Source organism: Furipterus horrens, unplaced genomic scaffold (genome assembly GCF_987537825.1).
Source record: "Furipterus horrens unplaced genomic scaffold, mFurHor1.1.pri manual_scaffold_6, whole genome shotgun sequence".
NCBI classification, from domain to species: Eukaryota; Metazoa; Chordata; class Mammalia; order Chiroptera; family Furipteridae; genus Furipterus; species Furipterus horrens.
The window spans coordinates 86085125-86103831 of record NW_028327176.1 but is presented as its reverse complement, the minus strand read 5'-3'; the positions used below and the strand labels follow the sequence as shown (position 1 = coordinate 86103831).

Genomic DNA, 18707 nt, shown 5'->3' with positions numbered 1-18707 from the left:
GGGGGTCGTTAAGAACAGTGTAGAAAATGGAGTAGCCAGAGAACTTATATGCATAACCCATGGACATGTACTAAGGAGGGGAATTGCCGGAGAGAATGGTGGTATTGGATGGAGGGGGGCAAAGGGGAAAAATTGGGGCAACTGTGATAGCATTTAAAATGTATTTTAAAGAAGAATAGCAACTTCCTACAATTATACTCTGATTTGATGTGATTTCTGACGTTTGGCACTTGTCAAAATGCAATTTTCCTTTTCCTTCTTATTTATTTATTTGCTTGTTTATTTATTATTTTGTTGATGGAGATGATCAAACAATGTCTTCCCTGTTTATTTGGTGCAAGGAAGTACATCAGATAAAATGGGGGAAGGGGAAATTATCACCTTTTTTAACAAGAGTAATTTTTAAATTGTTGAATTGGTTTTACTGAAACAGAATTTCACTCTTGAGATACTATTTGAATGTTGATTTCAATAAAGATTCTCAAATTGCTTTTTTTTAAAAGAATTGAAAGCTGTGAAAAAGAATGAAATTTTAGCATTTGCTACAGCATAGATTGACCTAGAAGGTATTACACTAAGTGAAATAAGTCAGACAGAGAAAGGTAAATGCATATGATTTCACTTCTGTGTGAAATCCAAAGAACAAAATAAACAAACAAAACAGAAATACTCAGATACAGAGAACAAACTGATGGGTGTCAGAGGGGAGGAGCGCTGGGGAGGCTGCAGATGAAAAGGGTGAAGGGATTAAGAAGTACAGATTGGTAGTTGCAGAATTGTCATGGGGATATAAAATACAGCACAGGAAATACAGTCAATAATGCTGTGATAACTGTGTGGTGCCAAGTGGGTACTGAAAATATCAGGGGAATCACTTTGTAAGTTATATAAATGTCTAACCATTATGCTGTATTCCTGAAACTAATATAAAATAAGATTACCTGTCAACTGTAATTGGAGGAAAAAAAAAGAGTAGCAACCTCAAGATAGGTTCCCAAATATGGGAAGAAACTTCAGGGAAAAATCAGTTTAAACCTTATCACATCATCATGTTACATATTCTTAGAATTTACATTGACATGAATATCTAAAATTAAATTTAAAATTATTCTGGGAATTCTTGAATCTCTGAGAATATATCTGCTAACCCCAGGGCCACTTGCACTCTGATTTAAAACAAACAAAAACAAAAAACTGACTTAAGGAGAAGTTAAGGAAAAAAATCTATCCTAAAAAATCCACATATATAAAATGTGCCCTCAAGCGCTATAGTATAATATTTGTGTCCAAACTCTGTGTTGAAAGCCTATTAACTTTTTTTGCTCAATATCTGAAGGTAATTAAACTCTTTATTACCCAGCAAAGGGAGATAAAGAACACAAGTAAAAAGCAATAAGCTAGTACACAAGGGACTTTGGCTTGGGGCTGTGATACTGAAGATAATTCCTTTCTCTGGGCCTCTGTTTTCTCTTCAATATAATGAGGGCGAGGGCCGGGATAATCGATATTCAGTCTTGTTTCCAGCGCTAAGCCCAATGAGTACCTTCTAGGAACTTGGCCCTAGGAAGGGGATCCTTGCCGTCAATCAGGTAGAGGGAAGTGTGAAGGCAGACCACCAGCAGGAGGCGCTGTGCGAGGACCTGCAGGGATGGTGCAGATCCTGTGTCACATGGGACCCAAAAAGGTGCCCTGGCTTTCTGGGGAAGGGTGAGGAGTGCTTGTGTCACTGTAGGTTGAAAGAATTCATAACTAAACCCAGTCAAAGTCCACTTTTTGTCTGAGTTTCACTTTTTAGAGGATTGCAGCTGGGTGGAGGAACACGCTATTCTGATTACAATCTGATTTTCAGAACAGGCCTTGAGGACTTGGCTCTCCCTTCAGTGTGGGCGAGGCAGCATACATCCTCCTCCTCACCCACAGCCGGGTGACCAGGGTCGCCTCCACCCCATCTGGCTGTCGCAGAGTTCTCACTCCAGCCTTTGGACACCTGCTGTGTGTATGAAGGGTGCACCTGAGCTCCGGTGAGAATGCCCACCAGCCCAGTTTCCTCCTGAAGGAGAGAGGGAAGCAGGTGAGTGGTTTGCAGAGTCCCAGCAGAGACACCAGGGCAAGGTGGGGAAGTCAACAAAAATGAGGAAGTAGGACATGCAGACAGCCAGCATCTGGCCAGGAAACAGTCACCTGTTGGAATGCCTCCCACTTGTATTCTATACTCCTGCTTCACATTTTTCAAAGCACTTACGTGAGTCTCAAAATATTGCTGTGAAGCAACTGGATGAGTGAGGGCACTGGATCGACACTCAGAAAACCAGGATCACACTGATCGTTTTCATACATGATGTATATTTGTGTCTCTGAGCCTCAGTAGATGATACAGCTGGAAAAATGTAAGGAATAATTAACTCTATTAGAGAGGAGATTCTTAGGTCACAGAAGGAAACACAGTCACCTTGTCTTCAAGAACTCTTATTTTGCTTTGCTTTCTCACTATAAAAATGTGTTGTTTTAATATGTGATAAGCTGCATCTATTTTTAAGTTAAATAGATATATAAACTTTGAACTTTGTGAACTGATTTAATCCTCACCAGTTAATTACTATGGTTACTTAGCATTTTAAGAATTTAAGTTTTGAGGGGCTTTTTGGGTTTTTTCACAAAAAAAAACCCTCTAACGACACCTGACCTGTGGTAATTTGTAAGTTTCTTTGGCGTGAATCTTAATACTGTGTGAGTAGACCTTGGAATTCAGAATTGTCATTCACCTAATGCCTAAGCACAAACCAACACTTATCACGGCAGCTTAACATTTGTACTTCATTCAGAAAGTTAAACAAAACATGGGTTTTCAGGATTTGGTGATACATATACATGTTGGATGATATCTCTTGACAATATCAAAGTTGACCATATTTAACATCAAAGGCAGTTTTAAAGATTCACAGCCTATATTCAAATGGTAAAATAGAGATGTCTAAAAGCTTATAATTAAAATGTTATAATTTAAACTTACAATTTAAGTCCAGCTATTTATGTATTAAAAATGTGCCAAAGGTTTTCAGCATGTGGACAGAAGATGATATACGGTAGTGTTTTTTCTTGGCACTATTGACATTTTGGGCTGTCCAGGCTTCCCGTGTTTTGTGGGATGGTTAGCAGCATCCCAGCTACCATTTATTAGATATTTCCTCCCCCAATGTGACAACCAAAAATGTCTACAGACATTGCCAAGTGTCCTCCAAGGTCAAAACTGCCCCCTTCCCCATCAGGAACCCTGGTCCGAGGCAGTGTTTCTCCCCCTTTATACTTGTGCACAAATCTCTCTCTGAGCACCAGTGAAGGTTAAGATGTATTTTCACAACTTTGTTCCAAAGCCTCATTGATTTGGATGATTTTTTTTTTTTTTTTTTTTTTTTGCTAGAGTGTATTTGTAGGTTCCCCTGCTCCTTTAATGTAAAAGACCTAAAGGTACACAGACCTATACACTAGTTTGTAGCAAGTATGGGTCTGGGTCCTTAGTTCACATGACAGCCATAGTTCTTGACATGAGCTTTGCGGGCTCTCTTTGCTCTTACTCTGTGGAAAAGAATGTTTGCTTATCTCAAGAGGCATTAAGGAGAAATTGGCAATTTCCTTCTGTCTCAGGGGAAGTGATGGATATGTTTCAAAGTACTCAGCCTCATTTTCATGTAATTATTTTAGCACTCTTTCAGATCTAGTCACTGTGACTGGGCTTATATCATTTTCCTTAGATATATTTTGATGAAAGTATGCATCATTTTAAAAAGCAAACTGTCATAATAGAGTAAAATAATCTCTTAAAGCACATGATTCAGGTGACTGTTGATTTCCCTGCCCTGTAAAATCTGGCTGGCATTAGTTTCTGGGGAAAGAGAAGTAGTGGTTGATTTATCGTTGCTTCTGAGCAGGTTCTTCCAGTTGGTGTGAGCAAGACTTTCTTTCAATTAGATAACTTGACAGACCAGATAGAGTAAGTCTTAGACTTCTTTCATTCTGAATTTTTTAGTTTTCAAAACAAAAGCTAGTGCTCTGTTTTTGTCCTGGTAGCTTTAAAACATTTTAGTTGTGAAAAAGTATTTCTGCAATGCTGGTACAGTGGGCATGTTGGGTGTGCCAGTCTCTGCTGGTAGGGCTATTTCTTTGCTTTATTCCTGTGTGTCTTCAAGGCAATACTGAAAGACCATTCAGGGTTCTTTCCTTGGTCATCTCCTTGTGTGGCACCATTTCCACTACTCTTCCTTCACTTTCCAAGACATCCCTTTGCCCCTGGCTTCTCCCCAGGCACTGATGAGGGCTTCCTGGCTGCAGTGTGGGGGTCAGAGCCTTCCTACTCCTTCCTCTACATCTAGGAAGCTCTAGTGCTGAAGAAATGTGGAGGAGGGGCTGGGAGGAGGGTGAGAGAAAATACTTGACCCCTGCTTTATAGTGCCTGCACACTCAGAATAGCTGGAGATTAAAAAACAAACGAACATATAAATATTATTGTCCCTTTAGCCCAGGAAAGTTTTTCGTTTCAATGATAAATCTTCCTTCAGGCCTAAACATAGCTTAAAGAACAACACATTGGCTAAGAGGTCAGATATGATCAACGACCATGAGAAATGGAGCTAAGTCCATTTCACTGTTTGCTTGTGGAGGGGGTGATGCTGATTTCTCGTTATGACTACATAATCATTGGGAACCACAGAGTGTGTGGTCAATAGGTCAGTATTGCAGCCTCACTTAGGTACGGCCATATTTTCTCTTGTGTTTGCTCCAGGGAGGATGGTGGATTTTCCAGGATACGGCCTGTCTGGTGTGGTTGCCTCCTTCTTCTTCATACTGCTCACCATGAAGCAGTCAGGTAGGATGCCCTCCCCGGCTTCACTGTGTCCCCGAATGTCCCGGAGACCCAGTCTGGGTACAGAGGTCTAAATTCAAAAGGGCTAGTATACTATTAAGAGTGGGGACTAGGAGCCAAAACATCTGTGCTCCTAAAAGAGCTCCTCCACTTCCAGCTGTGTCACCTTTGAACAGCTGCTTGAGTAGCTTATGCCTTTGTTTCCTCATCTTTATAACAAGAATAACAACATACCTAAATTTCATAGGTTAACATGGGCTTTAATATTAAATGGGGCTATACATGGAAAACACTTGAATTCACCTGGAACACATTAAAGCATTCATTAATTCTCTTTGAGTCTGTGTAGGACAGCACTTTGGGTGCTAGAAAAATGTTTTGTATCATAAATTAAATAGCATAAAAAACTTGGAAATAAAAAACTAGGAGAGACTTCCAGTAAATGGACTTGGAAATCTCAGTAGTTGAATTTTATTGGTCAAAATATTGTACTCTGCAAAAGGATTATGAAATTTCAGTGTCAGTGGATAATATCTGAGCCTTAAGGAAAATGCAGTGTGGAGAAGTGGGAAACACACAGGACAGGGCATCAGAAGTCACGGGCTCCAGACAGGGTTCGCCAGGAAATATGTGAGGGAGTGTGGCTCCCTCCCCTCTGGGGAGCACATTTCCTTCATCTGTGAAATCAGTCAGCCAGATGGCATGACCAGTTCTAGCTCTGTATTTACATTCCATCAGTGAAGAATGCAAGCAGACTTCTCTGGAGTTCTATAGCAACCTTTCAAACAGCATCTACTTGATAGTGAACAACAACTAAGTAAGGTGAGACTTATTCTAAGGAGTATTAGATCTTCATAAAATCTTTAGAGTATTTTAGACTGAAAAAGACAATATACATGACATATGAAATTATTAAACATAATAAGAAATGAAATTATTAAACATCTTTTCAATTTGCAGATAACAATGAAGAAGTCAAAGAAGACTCAAAGTCTGATTGGAAGGCTCAAACTCTTTAGACAAATCACTTCTTTTAATGTGCCAGAAAATGTCCTTGTAAAAGCTGCCTTGTACAATAGCCGCAGTAACAGGAGTCCTGTCGGCTCCAGACCTAAAAAGAGAAGGGGAAAAAAAAAAACCTCCATTTTATTTATTTATTTTTTTACCTAGAACAAGAACAGCCCTAAAAAGTTGAAAAACCTATTGAATAAATTTATTGCCTAAATTCTAAGAAAAATTATTGCAATGTCAGTCATTAACAATATAAAGAAAAATCACTAAAATGAGTCACTATCAAGTATAAAATAAATCGTTAATAAAGTTCCCAATTAAAACATGGGTTTACACATTAACTTGAGAATAAAAACAACCCAGAAATGATAGTTTTAGTATCCCAACCTTAAATCTCACTGAAAATAATGTATTTGCCCCAAGGTCACACAGCTGATGACAGATTTGGCACAGACACTCACATTTTTGAACTACGTGTTATTTTCAGTACACAAAATTGTCTCTCAACAGCCAAATGTGCAAATCACCAGCTTGGGCAATCTCCCAGTTGGCATTTCCTGGTTCCTCTTTTTCACTGTTTTGTAGGTGACTTTAGAGTGATTGGTCCTGCTCATCCCATCCTGGCCAGGGTTGGGGAAGATGGCCTACTAACATGTCAGCTCCTCCCCAAGAGGACCGCGGTGCACATGGAGGTGAGATGGTACCGCTCAGAGCCCAGCACGCACGTGCTGTTTGCATACCGGGATGGAGCTCAGGTGACTGAGATGCAGTCAGAGGACTACAGGGGCCAAGTGCAGTTGGTAGAGGACCACCTTGCTGAGGGAACTGTGGCTCTGAAGATGCACAACATCCGACCATCCGATGATGGGCAATATTGGTGCCATTTCCAAGAGGGGAACTATGTTGGAGAAACCAGCTTGCTGCTCAAAGTAGCAGGTGAATATCTGGGAAAAGACATAGGGTCTTGGAGGGAAAAGTCTATTGATTTGTGGTAAGTTTATTGTCAGTTAAAAAACTACCTTTAATAATCAAGGCAATTTCTAAAGCCCAATTGTCCAGCCTGATTCATCTGAGGACAAGTATTTCTGAAATCTCTAAAGTAGCGGTTCTCAACCTGTGGGTCGCGACTCCTTTGGGGGTCGAACAGCCCTTTCATAGGGGTCACCTAAGACCATCAGAAAACGCATATATAATTACATATTATTTTTGTGATTAATCTCTATGCTTTAATTATGTTCAATTTGTAACAATGAAAATACACCCTGCATATCAGATATTTACATTACAATTCATAACAGTAGCAAAATTGTAGTTATGAAATAGCAATGAAAATAACTTTATGGTTGGGGGTCACCACAACATGAGGAACTGTATTAAAGGGTCACAGCATTAGGAAGGTTGAGAACCACTGCTCTAAAGTAAGCTCACATAAGCAATATTCCCAAATTTAACTCATATGGTTTTGACTATTCTTTACATTTTAAATCCATGACATGGGGTCATTAACAATATTACTGAGACATGACTTTGTGCCCCATAAGCTGATGTGTAAGAGCAAGTCCATTACTGACTGAGTGAGTCTAGTTGACTGCTCAGCATCTATATCTCAGTAGAACTGGTTCTTTTTTACCCAACATCAAATATGTAGTAACTGGGATGTGAACACTTTGTTTCTTGTGTAATGCTTCCAGTTAGAAAGCTAGTGATGGGACTAAAGCAGTTAAGAACTTTCTACTTTTATGGAGGTTATCATACACTGTGTTCAATGATTTGGGGACTCACTGTGAATGGCAGGTTCTGCATGATGGTTTTGTATTAGCAAAGTAGGAAGGAGTCAGGAAGAAGGGGATCCCTGAAGAAAGGATCTGTCTTAAAGAAGGACAAATATCTGAAAAGTGTAAATAATCAGATGGTTCCCTGACAGGAATAACTCCTCCACGTGCTGAAGAGAAAATCAGGCAAATTCATTTACCTTATCAGGCAAATAGTTCTTTAGAGACAAAGCAGTATCTGCCTGATACTACTTCCTTTTAATTTTTCCATGAAGCTGTTTTTTTAATACTTAAAAAAAACACACTCATAACTATGTTTATTATTGTTATTATGTTCAAGGTGATTCAAGGTGGATGAAAGAATCCATGCATTCCTGAGATGTGGAGTGGAGGCGGGTGGGGCACACACTAAGGCATTTCACTGTCAGGGACATTTGAAAATAAGCCACACATTTTCCGAGGCTCTAGAGGAAGGAGGGATACAAACAGAATTACCATTTAGGGAAAATATAGTCTCCTTTGTTTGGGTTTGAGAGTTGTGTTGATGAAAGAACTTCAACATTATATAAAATTAGGGTTTCTCAAAAACATTTTTCCATTGAGTGGAATATTTAGATACAGGAACTCCTCATGGAGCTTCTCATTTTACACACCCCGAGTATCTAATAGTACCCAAATCACAACCACCAAAACCACCAACAAAAAGAATGGGAAGAATAGTCTCCATAGAGGTGATTTCTGACTTTATAATAAATATTCTATTTAAATTGGAGTCAAGACATCATCCAAAATGTTAGGCAAAGTGCCTGACACAATCATATTAAAATGAAAAAGGCAGAGTTTGTGGCATGGGCAGGTTCATGAGTAAATTATAAACATCTATGTTTACAGTACTAGGGACATAAGCCACATGTCATATGTCTTTTTTTCTTATTCTTCTGTCTGGATCCAGAGGAAAATACTGCTCATATGCTAAAACTTAAAGATCCAGACTAGGGAACAAATCCAGTGTATGGGAACTCCAATTTGAATGGAAAGAAGACTTGGGCACGGTCTTTGCTCCCCAGATTCCTCAACTTCTACTCTCCCTAGAGCAATGTCACTAGGATCTCATCCTCTACGATTTGTGCCTCCACAGACTCTGAACCTCAGGGATATGTCCTTCCTCCACAGGTCTGGGGTCTGCCCCTCACATCCACATGGAAGGATCTGAGGAAGGTGAAATCCAGCTGGTCTGCACTGCAGAAGGCTGGTTCCCAGAGCCCCAGGTTTACTGGGAAGACGTCAGGGGAGAGAAGCTGCTGACTCTCTCTGAGTATCACATCCAAGATAAAGATGGCTTCTTCTATGTGGAAGCCACACTCGTGGTCAGGAATGCCTCCACAGAGACGGTGTCCTGCTTCATCCACAACCCTGTCCTCTTTGAGGAGAAGGGCTCAGCCATCTCCATCCCAGGTCAGTGCTCTGCCTCTAGGACCAAGATGCTCAGGTTAGCAGGAGAGGCCCAGGGGACTATTGCATAGCACCTAAAATTTTCTTAACCAAGAAAATTATGTAACATTTGGTAATTTGTATTAAAAGCTAGAAAATATTTGTAACTTAAAAGATATACACTATATTTTGATCGAATAGATATTGTTAATGATATTGTAATTATTTCCAAGTTCAGGATTTTCTTTACTTACAAGTACGCATGACATTGTAAAGGAGACAAATCTACATTCTTTCAACTGAAATGTTTTTTTATGTGGTATTGTGCCAATTACTTCTGGGAAACTATCATATAAAGATCAAAGATGGAGATAACTAGTTACACACTAGAATCCTAATTATAGCTTCATTGATAAATAGCAACAAAAACAACAGCCAAAACACCCCAATACAACAGTGGAGTGTTAAGTATTTTATGTTACTCTTTATTATAGCATTGATGAAAAATGCATTTTCAAAAAAATTTAATGGTTGAAAAAAATTCTCATCATGGACCATTTAATGATAAAGATTACAACAATCTACTTATTCAAACAGAATATTTCCAGTTGGAAATATTCTTGTTTTTTGGGACACCATATATATTTAAATATAAGGATATAAGTATATAGTTATACTTCTTATTAGAAATAAATATAGAAAAATTGAACTAAATGTTGCTTGTTAATGTTAAAATGAGCCACATACACACACATGTTTTATTTCTCAGTTTGGAATTACAGGTGATAATTGTCTATGTCTGTGTATTTCATACTTTCCATGCATTTATAAAAAGAATATTTACTATGAGGTAATAGAACTTAGAGCATTTTTTGTTGTGCAGAGAAAAGGAAAAACAGCTGAACCACCAGGTGGGAAAGAATATTTTTCTATGTTTAATTTCTTTTTTATGAATCCAGATTTCCAAAAAAAATGTAGGACTTGCTTTTATCTTTGTGAGATAGTTTATCTCCTTTCCCTTAGAACAAATTGCTTACCTAATATGTTCTCGTTCTTTTTCCAGAGAAACTCCAGAATGAGCTCGGTAAGTAGCTGCGCTGCACGGGGGTGGGGCAGCCTCTGTGCCTCCTGGAGGGAGACAGGCTCCCTGGCAAAGCCGCTCAGCTGCTGCGACTCCATGTGATCCCCATGAGGACTTGAGGCAAGACTACCAAGCCCCACCTTCGGTTAGTTAGTATCAGAGGGGATCGGCAAAGTGCAGGCCTCCACGGCCTCCTTTAGGCCCATCTGCACTGTGTCGCCTGTCACTCTCAGTGTTTATGGGAACCCAATGAGCCTCAGACGGACGCCTGTCAGGGGCATAAACAATCTCTGCCTGTTGGGCAGGAAGAAAACGGGCCGCCTTGAAAGTGTGTAGAGATGGCACAGGACAGCTGGTGGGAGGCCCTATTAAAACATTTCTAGTGGGAGTGAGGACAGTGTCGTCATGACAACTGGGGGGTCACCACCTCGAGCCCCTGGCTCTGCTGTGGTTTCTGCACCTGCTCCCCACCCCAGTGCTCCTAACCTCATCGTTGCCGGGAGGCTGCTTTCCCAGATCAGCCTGGGATCCTGTGCTGCCTCGGCTGATGATTTTCTGTTTTTGATTATTTGTTTGTTTTGTTTCTCTCTTTTACTTAATAGTTGGACTGCAGGTATTTTACTATACCTAAGATAAGTGGTTTAAAAAATAACCAATTCATATTTGAATGTTTTTCGGTTTCTCCTTTACTTTCTTTCCATCTTCCTCCTTTCTGTGACCTTTTCCCGCAGCCCATGAACACCAGCCTGCACCATTCCCAGGTGCATATACACTGGTGTCACTCATTTTCTCTTCCATCAATGCCCTGCTCTCCTTCAGGTCACCTGTTACATGAATGTGTGTGTGCGCCTGTGGGAACATTAGATGACCGTAAGCACACTTCTTAGCCCAGGTAGGAGTGTTTGAGGAAAATCAGGGTGACAAACACTCCCTAGTATCTTCCAGAGTTTAATGCAACACTTTTGACCCCATTGGGCCATAAAGATAAAGGTAAGGGCTTCAGGAAGTTCAAAGGTAACTCCATAATCTGAGGAGAGTTGTACACCTGTGAGCCTTACCTTCCAAGTTGGATCCCTTTCTGTCTGAGGCAACATTTGCTCATGGTCAGACAGAAATCTTAACCAGCAGGGCTTGTTAGTTACAGATCAGAAAGCCAAGCCAGTGCTTGGGACAGGCTGACAGGTCTCTGTCCTATAGAAGGTTGTAAGTGAAGAGTCACTCCTCTGAGACTTGGCATGTTCACTGGAGTCCCAGCACACAAAATACGATCCGGTGCCATGTTGTTCCTAACTTGTGCTCACCTTCTGGGACATGCTAAAATGAGGTGTGCAGATGGAACTTCCCTAAGCTCCCTGTCAGGTGGGGGTTGGAAGGCTGTGTCCTCAGGTGCTCTGAGGGGCGCTGTTGACTGAGGAGGCAGGAGCTTCTCGTCCACCTGCCTCCATGTTCCCCTCGGGAACTAGAGCTCAGAGACAAAGGGCTGCTGGCAAACCGAGCTCTTGTTGGAAATCCTAAGACTAAAATTCCAGTTCCCACTCTAGTAAATAATATTATTGGGTTAGAAAAATAATGCATAGTTCTTTGAAATATAAATTATATGCCAGACACTAAGCTCAGTGCTTTACACGAATTTGTTTTCTTGTGATAATTAGAAAGGTTGATAGATTTACCCTCATTTCTTGGTGCCAAAAACCACCAAGAAATTGTCATGTTTGCTTTCTAATCTATGTCTGACTTACAAGTGTAAGTTCTTAATAATTTATGTGTGATTTAAGTAAATCATTGGTCCCTATTTTTCTCATCTTTAAAATGAACATGTTGAATTTAATCTTTAATGTGTCAGGTACTAAAAGAGTTGACATAACATGACATAACATGATATAATATAGTATAGTTTAATATAAGTTAGAATATTTGGGGAATAAGATAGCCCACTTAATCAAATATGAGGATTATATATTATGATGATGAAATTATCATCTTTCAAAGAGTTAGTATATGAATCAGTATACTTCACAGACCAGAAGGGATTTAACTTTTCAGTGGATATTCAGGAGGCATTTCAGGAGCATACATCCAATACTCAAATGTGAGCACAAACTGTGTATGAGATTGTATATAGAACTCTACAGAAAAGATTCTGTAGGGTTGGTCTCAAAGAGCTCTTATTCTAGTAGAACATCAGAACAACAAAGAGGGCTGTAGGACTTTCCCCGGTCTTTAAACTTCATTTTCACTTGAATTCTGGAAAAACAAGAGTTTCATACGTCTATAACATACATAGTTAATTAAATCTCCAAACATTTATTTTGCTTTCTTTAGTTTCCATTAAAACTAAAGTTAGCTCTTAACTAACATGTGCCTGGCAGGGTAATGAGTTTGATACGCACCATGGGCCATGAACGAGGGGAAGAAAATCCTCATATGGGTAACAGATGAGGAACACTCTGTTTTACTAAGTAACTTACTATAAGACACATGGATTGAGAAACAGCAGCAAACTATACCCTAGATTATTTTTTTCACTTAAAAATTATAAATCATGGTTGGTATACAATCTTACAATGATTATACTAGCTTCAGGTGTACAATATAGTGACTTGACATTTTTATACCTTACAGTGTGATCACTTCACTACCCTAGTAATTATTTGTTCATTTTCCTGACACTTACATTCATTTTTAGATTTTAACAGATAAATATGAAATGGAGATAATATTGTTCTAGATAAAATTGAAGGACAAAGCAAACAAAATGCTGGAAATAACTGGGAGTCAAATTTTAGATAGACTAGAAGGAAATAGTCTGAAAATTAGAATTGTGTTGACAGCAAGCTTTCTCTCAAGAAGTACTGAGCAGATTTTGAATAATTATTCAATGAGGTAATTTTGCTTTGGTTATTGACTCCCATCCAGATAATATGCATATTTATGCCCATATTTCTATTATAAATGATCATAAGTGTAAGCATTCTGACCATTTTGTAGAAAAGGATGACTCTGAATTTAGAACAGAACAAATCGGGCATGGCCGTGGCCATGAGTAACAGGAGGTGTAACAGAGTGTGGATCCAGGAAAGCCATCAGATAAAAGTCTCCATTTTCCACAATGGGAAGAGTAGACTCCATTTGTGTATTCATCTTGTGGTGTGGGGTGTATTTTGCCAATCTCCCCAATTTTTTATCTTATTTTTCTTAAAATCATCTGGGGACACTGAACCTGGTATGTGTTTAGAGCCCCATGTTTGTGGGACCTTGGGGAACTGAAAAGTGATGGCTGAATCTAACTTATAGGGTATTACAAACTCAAACCAGGGGAAGGTTTCTTCACATTTAATTACTGAAAATACACTGAAACTCATTTTCATCACCTCTCCATCATGAAGGCACAGGGTGGGATTTTCTCCGATGTCCTTGGTCCCCACAGTCTACATACTTTTGTTCACACTGCATGGTCATCCAAGAGCTTTATATGGATTATTTTGTTTAACTCCAGAATAACCTTAAAATTTTGACAACGATATATTTGTTTTATAGTTTAAGAAACTGAGACATACACTGATAAGAGTTGTTTAAGTTCGTGCAGATTTTAAGTGGCAAAGTATTGTTTTTATTCTAAGAATTTTAATTGCAAAATTATTTTATTGGGCTGTAATCTAAATACAATTATAATTAGAGGTAGGTGAGGGTTCCATTATTGATTCTTTTAGACTGACACACATGACAAGATGGTTCTGCCTTGAACAGGAACAACCCCTATTCTGATTACACCAAACTTACCACTCTCCAAAGGATGACCTTGAGCTTTGCGCTCCCCCTGGATGCTGGTGGGTTCTAAATCCCGCTTGACACGTTCTTGCTGATAACAGTATTTGCTCCATTCTGAGTCTTTCATTGTGTTTTGTCTGTTGTATTTATTTAATAGCTTCCTTAAAAGTGATTGGACCTTCCCAGCCCCTTCTTGTCAGAGTGGGAGAAGACATACAATTAACTTGTTACCTGTCACCCAAGGCTAATGCACAGAGCATGGAGGTGAGGTGGGTCCGATCCCACCGCTATCCTGCTGTTTATGTGTATATGGATGGGGACCATGTGACTAAAGAACAAATGGCAGAATATAGAGGAAGGACAATGTTGGTGACTGATGCCCTCAGTGAGGGGAGACTAACCCTGCACATACACAATGCCAGCACTTCAGATGATGGGCAGTACCGGTGCCTTTTTGAAAAAGATGGTGTCTACCAGGAGAACAGTTTCGATCTGAAGGTAGTAGGTAAGGATTCTAGATGGATGTTTTGGTTTCTCTTGCTTTAACATGGTAGTTCTGGAAAATCTTCCTGACATCTGAAATTTTTTAAATGTCTATTCACTTATCAAATTTGTATTGAAACTTCTGATGTGCAGTAACTACTGTAGATACTTAAAGTCCACAAGTTCAAATAAACCAGATTTAATTTTTGGCTACAGAATTTGTACCCTTCCCAGGATATCCATAAAGTGACCACCCATTTCATGAAATATGAGAATTTTACTCCATAACTTTACACAGGACTCACTATTTCACAATGTTATTAAAATTCTGGGAAATGTGTAGTTACTAGGAAGTATAATGCTTTGAAGACTAAACTAGATTCACATATAAACAAAAATTAATAAATATGTACAGACTTGGCAGGATGGAAGATGAAAGACAAAATTATTCCCTGTCTCATATTTTGCCACCGTCTATGTCTGTGAAGGAAAATTGATTTTCAAAGGCAGCAAATGCTATTGAAGACATGGGCCAACATCTTGAATACTACATTTGGTTCTTTCATTGGTTTTGTGTCTAAATTAATAAATACATTTAGGTAATAGCCACAGGAGCACATGTGGAGAAGTTAAATGGACACCATCATTTTCTGCCATTGGCCATACATATTTATAAGATTTTGATCCTGAAGACTATTCTCTAACTCTCTTACTCACTTCCTGGCTGTATGATTTATGGCTTGGTCAAAATCATTCTGTTCTCAAGTATAGAAGAAAAAAGATTAGATCTGAAATTCACTGTATCCCTTAATCTGTCCCAGAGAGATTTTAGAAATTAAATAAATAAATAAATAAATAAACAAACAAACAAACAAACAAACACAACAAAACAAAATCCTCTCCAGCTAGTCTCATCCCTAAGTGGAGTATAATTGCCCCATATGCTTCACTCTCCCCAGGCCTCTGAAGCTCCCTTTCCTCTCATTGACTTCACTGCCTAAATTGCCACTTGCAGAGACTGGAGGTTTTGTGTCTTGATCTCTCTTCCCCAGGTCTGGGTTCTTCCCCACAGATCACCTTGGAGGGACTGAAGGATGGGAAAATGCAGCTGATGTGCAGTTCAGAAGGGTGGTTTCCGCAGCCCCATGTGCAGTGGAAGGACATGGAAGGAAAGACAGTACCATCATTTTCTGAGGTCCTGACTCAAGGCAGCCACGGGCAGTTCTACGTGGAAGCATTTCTGTTGGTTACAAACAGCTCTGTTGTGAATGTGACCTGCTCCATCAGCAACCCCCTTCTTGGAGAGGAGAAAATGGCAACTTTTTCTTCCTCAGGTTGGTGATTCATGTGTTTCTCTCAGCTTTGGGAAATAAATATAAAGACTACCCAGACTTTTTGTTTTTCTCATAGTGGATTTTCTTTTGGATTAAAAACTAATTGTCCTTAAAACCACCTTCACAGCTGTGGACTGGATAATTTTATCCTTTGCCACCCTTGTCTTTCCAGTAATTGTGGTAGTATATCTGGAAAAGAGAAGAAGAAGAAATGTGTGTGTGAGTGTATGTGTGAGTGTATATGTGTATGTGAATGTGTGTGTGAATGATTATGTAGGTATGGATATGTATCTAGGTGTGAGTTTTGTGCTTGTGTGATTGTGTGTGCATGTGTGAGTGTGTGTGTTTGTATGAGTGAGTGAGTTGTGCGTATGTGTATTCTGTGTGACTATGTGTATATGTTTGTGTGTGGTTGTGATTGTGAGTGTGTATGTGGTGAGAGTCTGGGTGTGACTGTGAGTGTGTGACTGTATGACATGAGTATGTGCGTATGTTGTTAGTGTAAATATGTTTGTGTGTGAGCATGTGTGACTGAATGTGTGTGTTTGAGTGTGTGTGTGTGTTTGTGTGCGACTGTGTGAGTGTATGAGTGTGTGTTTCTGTGTGTATGCAAAGACCAAACAATAAAGGTAGCATAAACTTCATCTCTCCTCAGCTTCTGCAGACCAGGGAGAAACAGACTAACTTCCTTCCTGAGGCCCAGTTCTCACCATCCTCTCCAGTTCAGAGGCTGTTCAGATACAATGGATTATCTTGAAAGTTTTCCTAGTTTCATAATTTAATGGGACTTTGGGGTTTTCATTTTAGATTCCAGGATGACCTCTTCATGGAAAATATGGCTTATTTTTGGATTGTTTCTTCTGGTAGCTGTAGTCCTGATCAAGAGAAAGAGCTGTAGAAATGGTAAGTTAGGTAAATAGAGACTGTGGAACATGCTTTGCAATGGCAACCCTACTGTACACTTCCCCTACCCTCTCTTCTCAGGGGACACATGTGGCAGTCATTCACTGAACATTCAATAACGGATGTAACATGAGTAGTCCATGACTTACATGCATGTAATCAGGATGAGTGTGAATGAGATCAGCATTTACAGTGGTAACAGAAGCAAAAGGATTAAAAGACAATAATTTGATACCCTTGTGCACATTCCCAAGTTTCCTAGTTAAGTGAGAGGATGAAGAAAAGTGGAGTAGCCATGCTTGCTTTCAAAGCCGTGAGCTGAGACACCTATGATTCTGTTGGCATGAACATTTCACTGAGATGTTTAACTCTATGGTGACTTGCTTACTGGTGATAAAAGACCTCTGGAGTACTGATAAGGAGGCTGTTTCATGTGCCCTAGAAAGTTCTTCCACTTTAAATTTCTTATGTCACTGTAACTTTTGTTTGCTTGGATATTAATTTCATGACATTAATAGTTTTAATACTTCCACAATTTTGCTTATTATCAGAATGGATTTTCTTTATCTACAGTGAATGTGACGTTGGATCCAAATACAGCTCACCCAGAACTGATCCTTTCTGAGGGAAAGAAGCGTGAGATCCATAAACTGTCCTGCAACCAGACGTCCCACAGAGATGTGTCGGCCCGATCCATGCTACAGGCCAGGGGAATCACATCAGGGAGGTGGTAGTGGGAGGTGAAGGTTGGGGACAGGACAGGATGGGTCCTGGTTAAGGCCAAGGACAATGTCATGAGTCACCTCTGTGTGACCTGAGAACAAGTTCAGGCAAGGGGTGTCTATGGACACGAGCACTGGATGATGACCCCTTCCCTAAGCCTCCTCTCCCTGAAGATGTCTCAGGGATGGGTCAGAATCTCCCTTGACTATGCGCTTGGACATCGTTTGTTATAACATGACCAAGTGCCCTATCTTCAGCTTCCCCCCACAAGTTTTCTTCTCTGAAATTCTACACCTCCTCTTTGTTCTTTAGTCCCTTAATGTAGGTTCTCCTGACAGCATTCCTTTGGATTCTGGACACCAGGACTAGATTCCAAGTCCCAGTTTGTTTCTCCTTTTACCTTGAAAGAGGACTCATGAGACTTTCAGGTACTAGATCAAGAGTGCTTTAATCTTACTCTCATTTCAAATATCACCTGGTGACTGATCCCTTCAGAGGTCTAACCTACCCCAAATTCTCTGATATTCTGCCTACTGATCACAATCTGATATCTGATGACCAAAGACCCTTAGAAAATCCAATGGATAATGTAATTTAGCCTAGAGGACATGCAAGGAATGATGAAGTGCTTGATTGGTTTCTTTAAAAAGGTGACAATTAATTATTCAAGAAGGGCTGATAAAAAAATACAGTTTTTTAAAAAGAGGAAACATGGCTGAATAAACAGAGAAAAACCTATCCCTAAGATATAATCTAGAAAATCATATGAAGTGTGGAATTCCTGCTCCAGACTTTTCCAGAAAGTTAATAGAAAGTGTGGAGTAGAGACAATTTTTAGAAATTCTAGTACAGGAGAAAATTTAATTATATGCCATGTATAGCAAATTGGGTGAGAGTTTATTCAATTAATCTGTATTTTTCTATATGTGTGAAATTTTTTTAATAAAAATGTAAAAAGAAATAAAATGTCAATTTTATTTTTAGAGCAAAATAAAACATATAATTTATAATTAATAATTACAAATTAATAAACATAAGCAATACTTGTAGCATATAGTCAATGAATTAAAGAGGAGACATTGCATGTGAAAGAAGAAATAATGTGAAAAAAAGAATGACTTGGAAAAAGTCCTGAAATATTCTTTTTTAAAAAATATATAGTTTAGTGATTATGCTTTTACAGTTGTCCCCCTTTTCCCCCTTTGTGCCCCTCCACCCAGTACCCCTATTCTCTCTGGCAACCCCAACCTCCCACCCTTCTTAGTACATGTCCATGGGACATGCATATAAGTTCTTTGGCTGCTCCATTTTCTATACTGTCCTTTACATTGTAGGGGCACCAA

General features: G+C 39.4%; 1 protein-coding gene across 2 annotated transcripts; it reads left to right on the top strand.

Moving 5' to 3' along the window:
• The first annotated feature begins 1844 nt into the window (after window positions 1-1844).
• BTNL2 (butyrophilin like 2) lies at window positions 1845-18047 on the top strand. 2 transcript variants are annotated; one of them, XM_090282168.1, is made up of 9 exons: window positions 1849-2071; window positions 4778-4861; window positions 6455-6805; window positions 8815-9096; window positions 10136-10156; window positions 14079-14426; window positions 15457-15738; window positions 16546-16641; window positions 17215-18047. In XM_090282168.1, the coding sequence occupies exons 2-9, from the start codon at window positions 4783-4785 to the stop codon at window positions 17373-17375; spliced, it is 1620 nt and encodes a 539-aa protein (XP_090138294.1). In that variant the 5' UTR covers window positions 1849-2071; window positions 4778-4782; the 3' UTR covers window positions 17376-18047. The 2 variants fall into 2 exon arrangements, with proteins under 2 accessions (XP_090138295.1, XP_090138294.1); XM_090282169.1 differs by lacking the exons at window positions 16546-16641; window positions 17215-18047 and having other exon boundaries at window positions 1845-2071; window positions 15457-15746.
• The last annotated feature ends 660 nt before the right edge of the window (window positions 18048-18707 follow it).

Excerpts from the sequence above, each read along its gene's own strand:
- BTNL2 (XM_090282168.1), top strand. The coding sequence starts at position 4,783 with ATGGTGGATTTTCCAGGATACGGCCTGTCTGGTGTGGTTGCCTCCTTC. Across the intron at positions 4,862-6,454 it reads GCTCACCATGAAGCAGTCAG|GTGACTTTAGAGTGATTGGT; the intron begins GTAGGATGCCCT and ends ACTGTTTTGTAG. Across the intron at positions 9,097-10,135 it reads CTCAGCCATCTCCATCCCAG|AGAAACTCCAGAATGAGCTC; the intron begins GTCAGTGCTCTG and ends TTCTTTTTCCAG.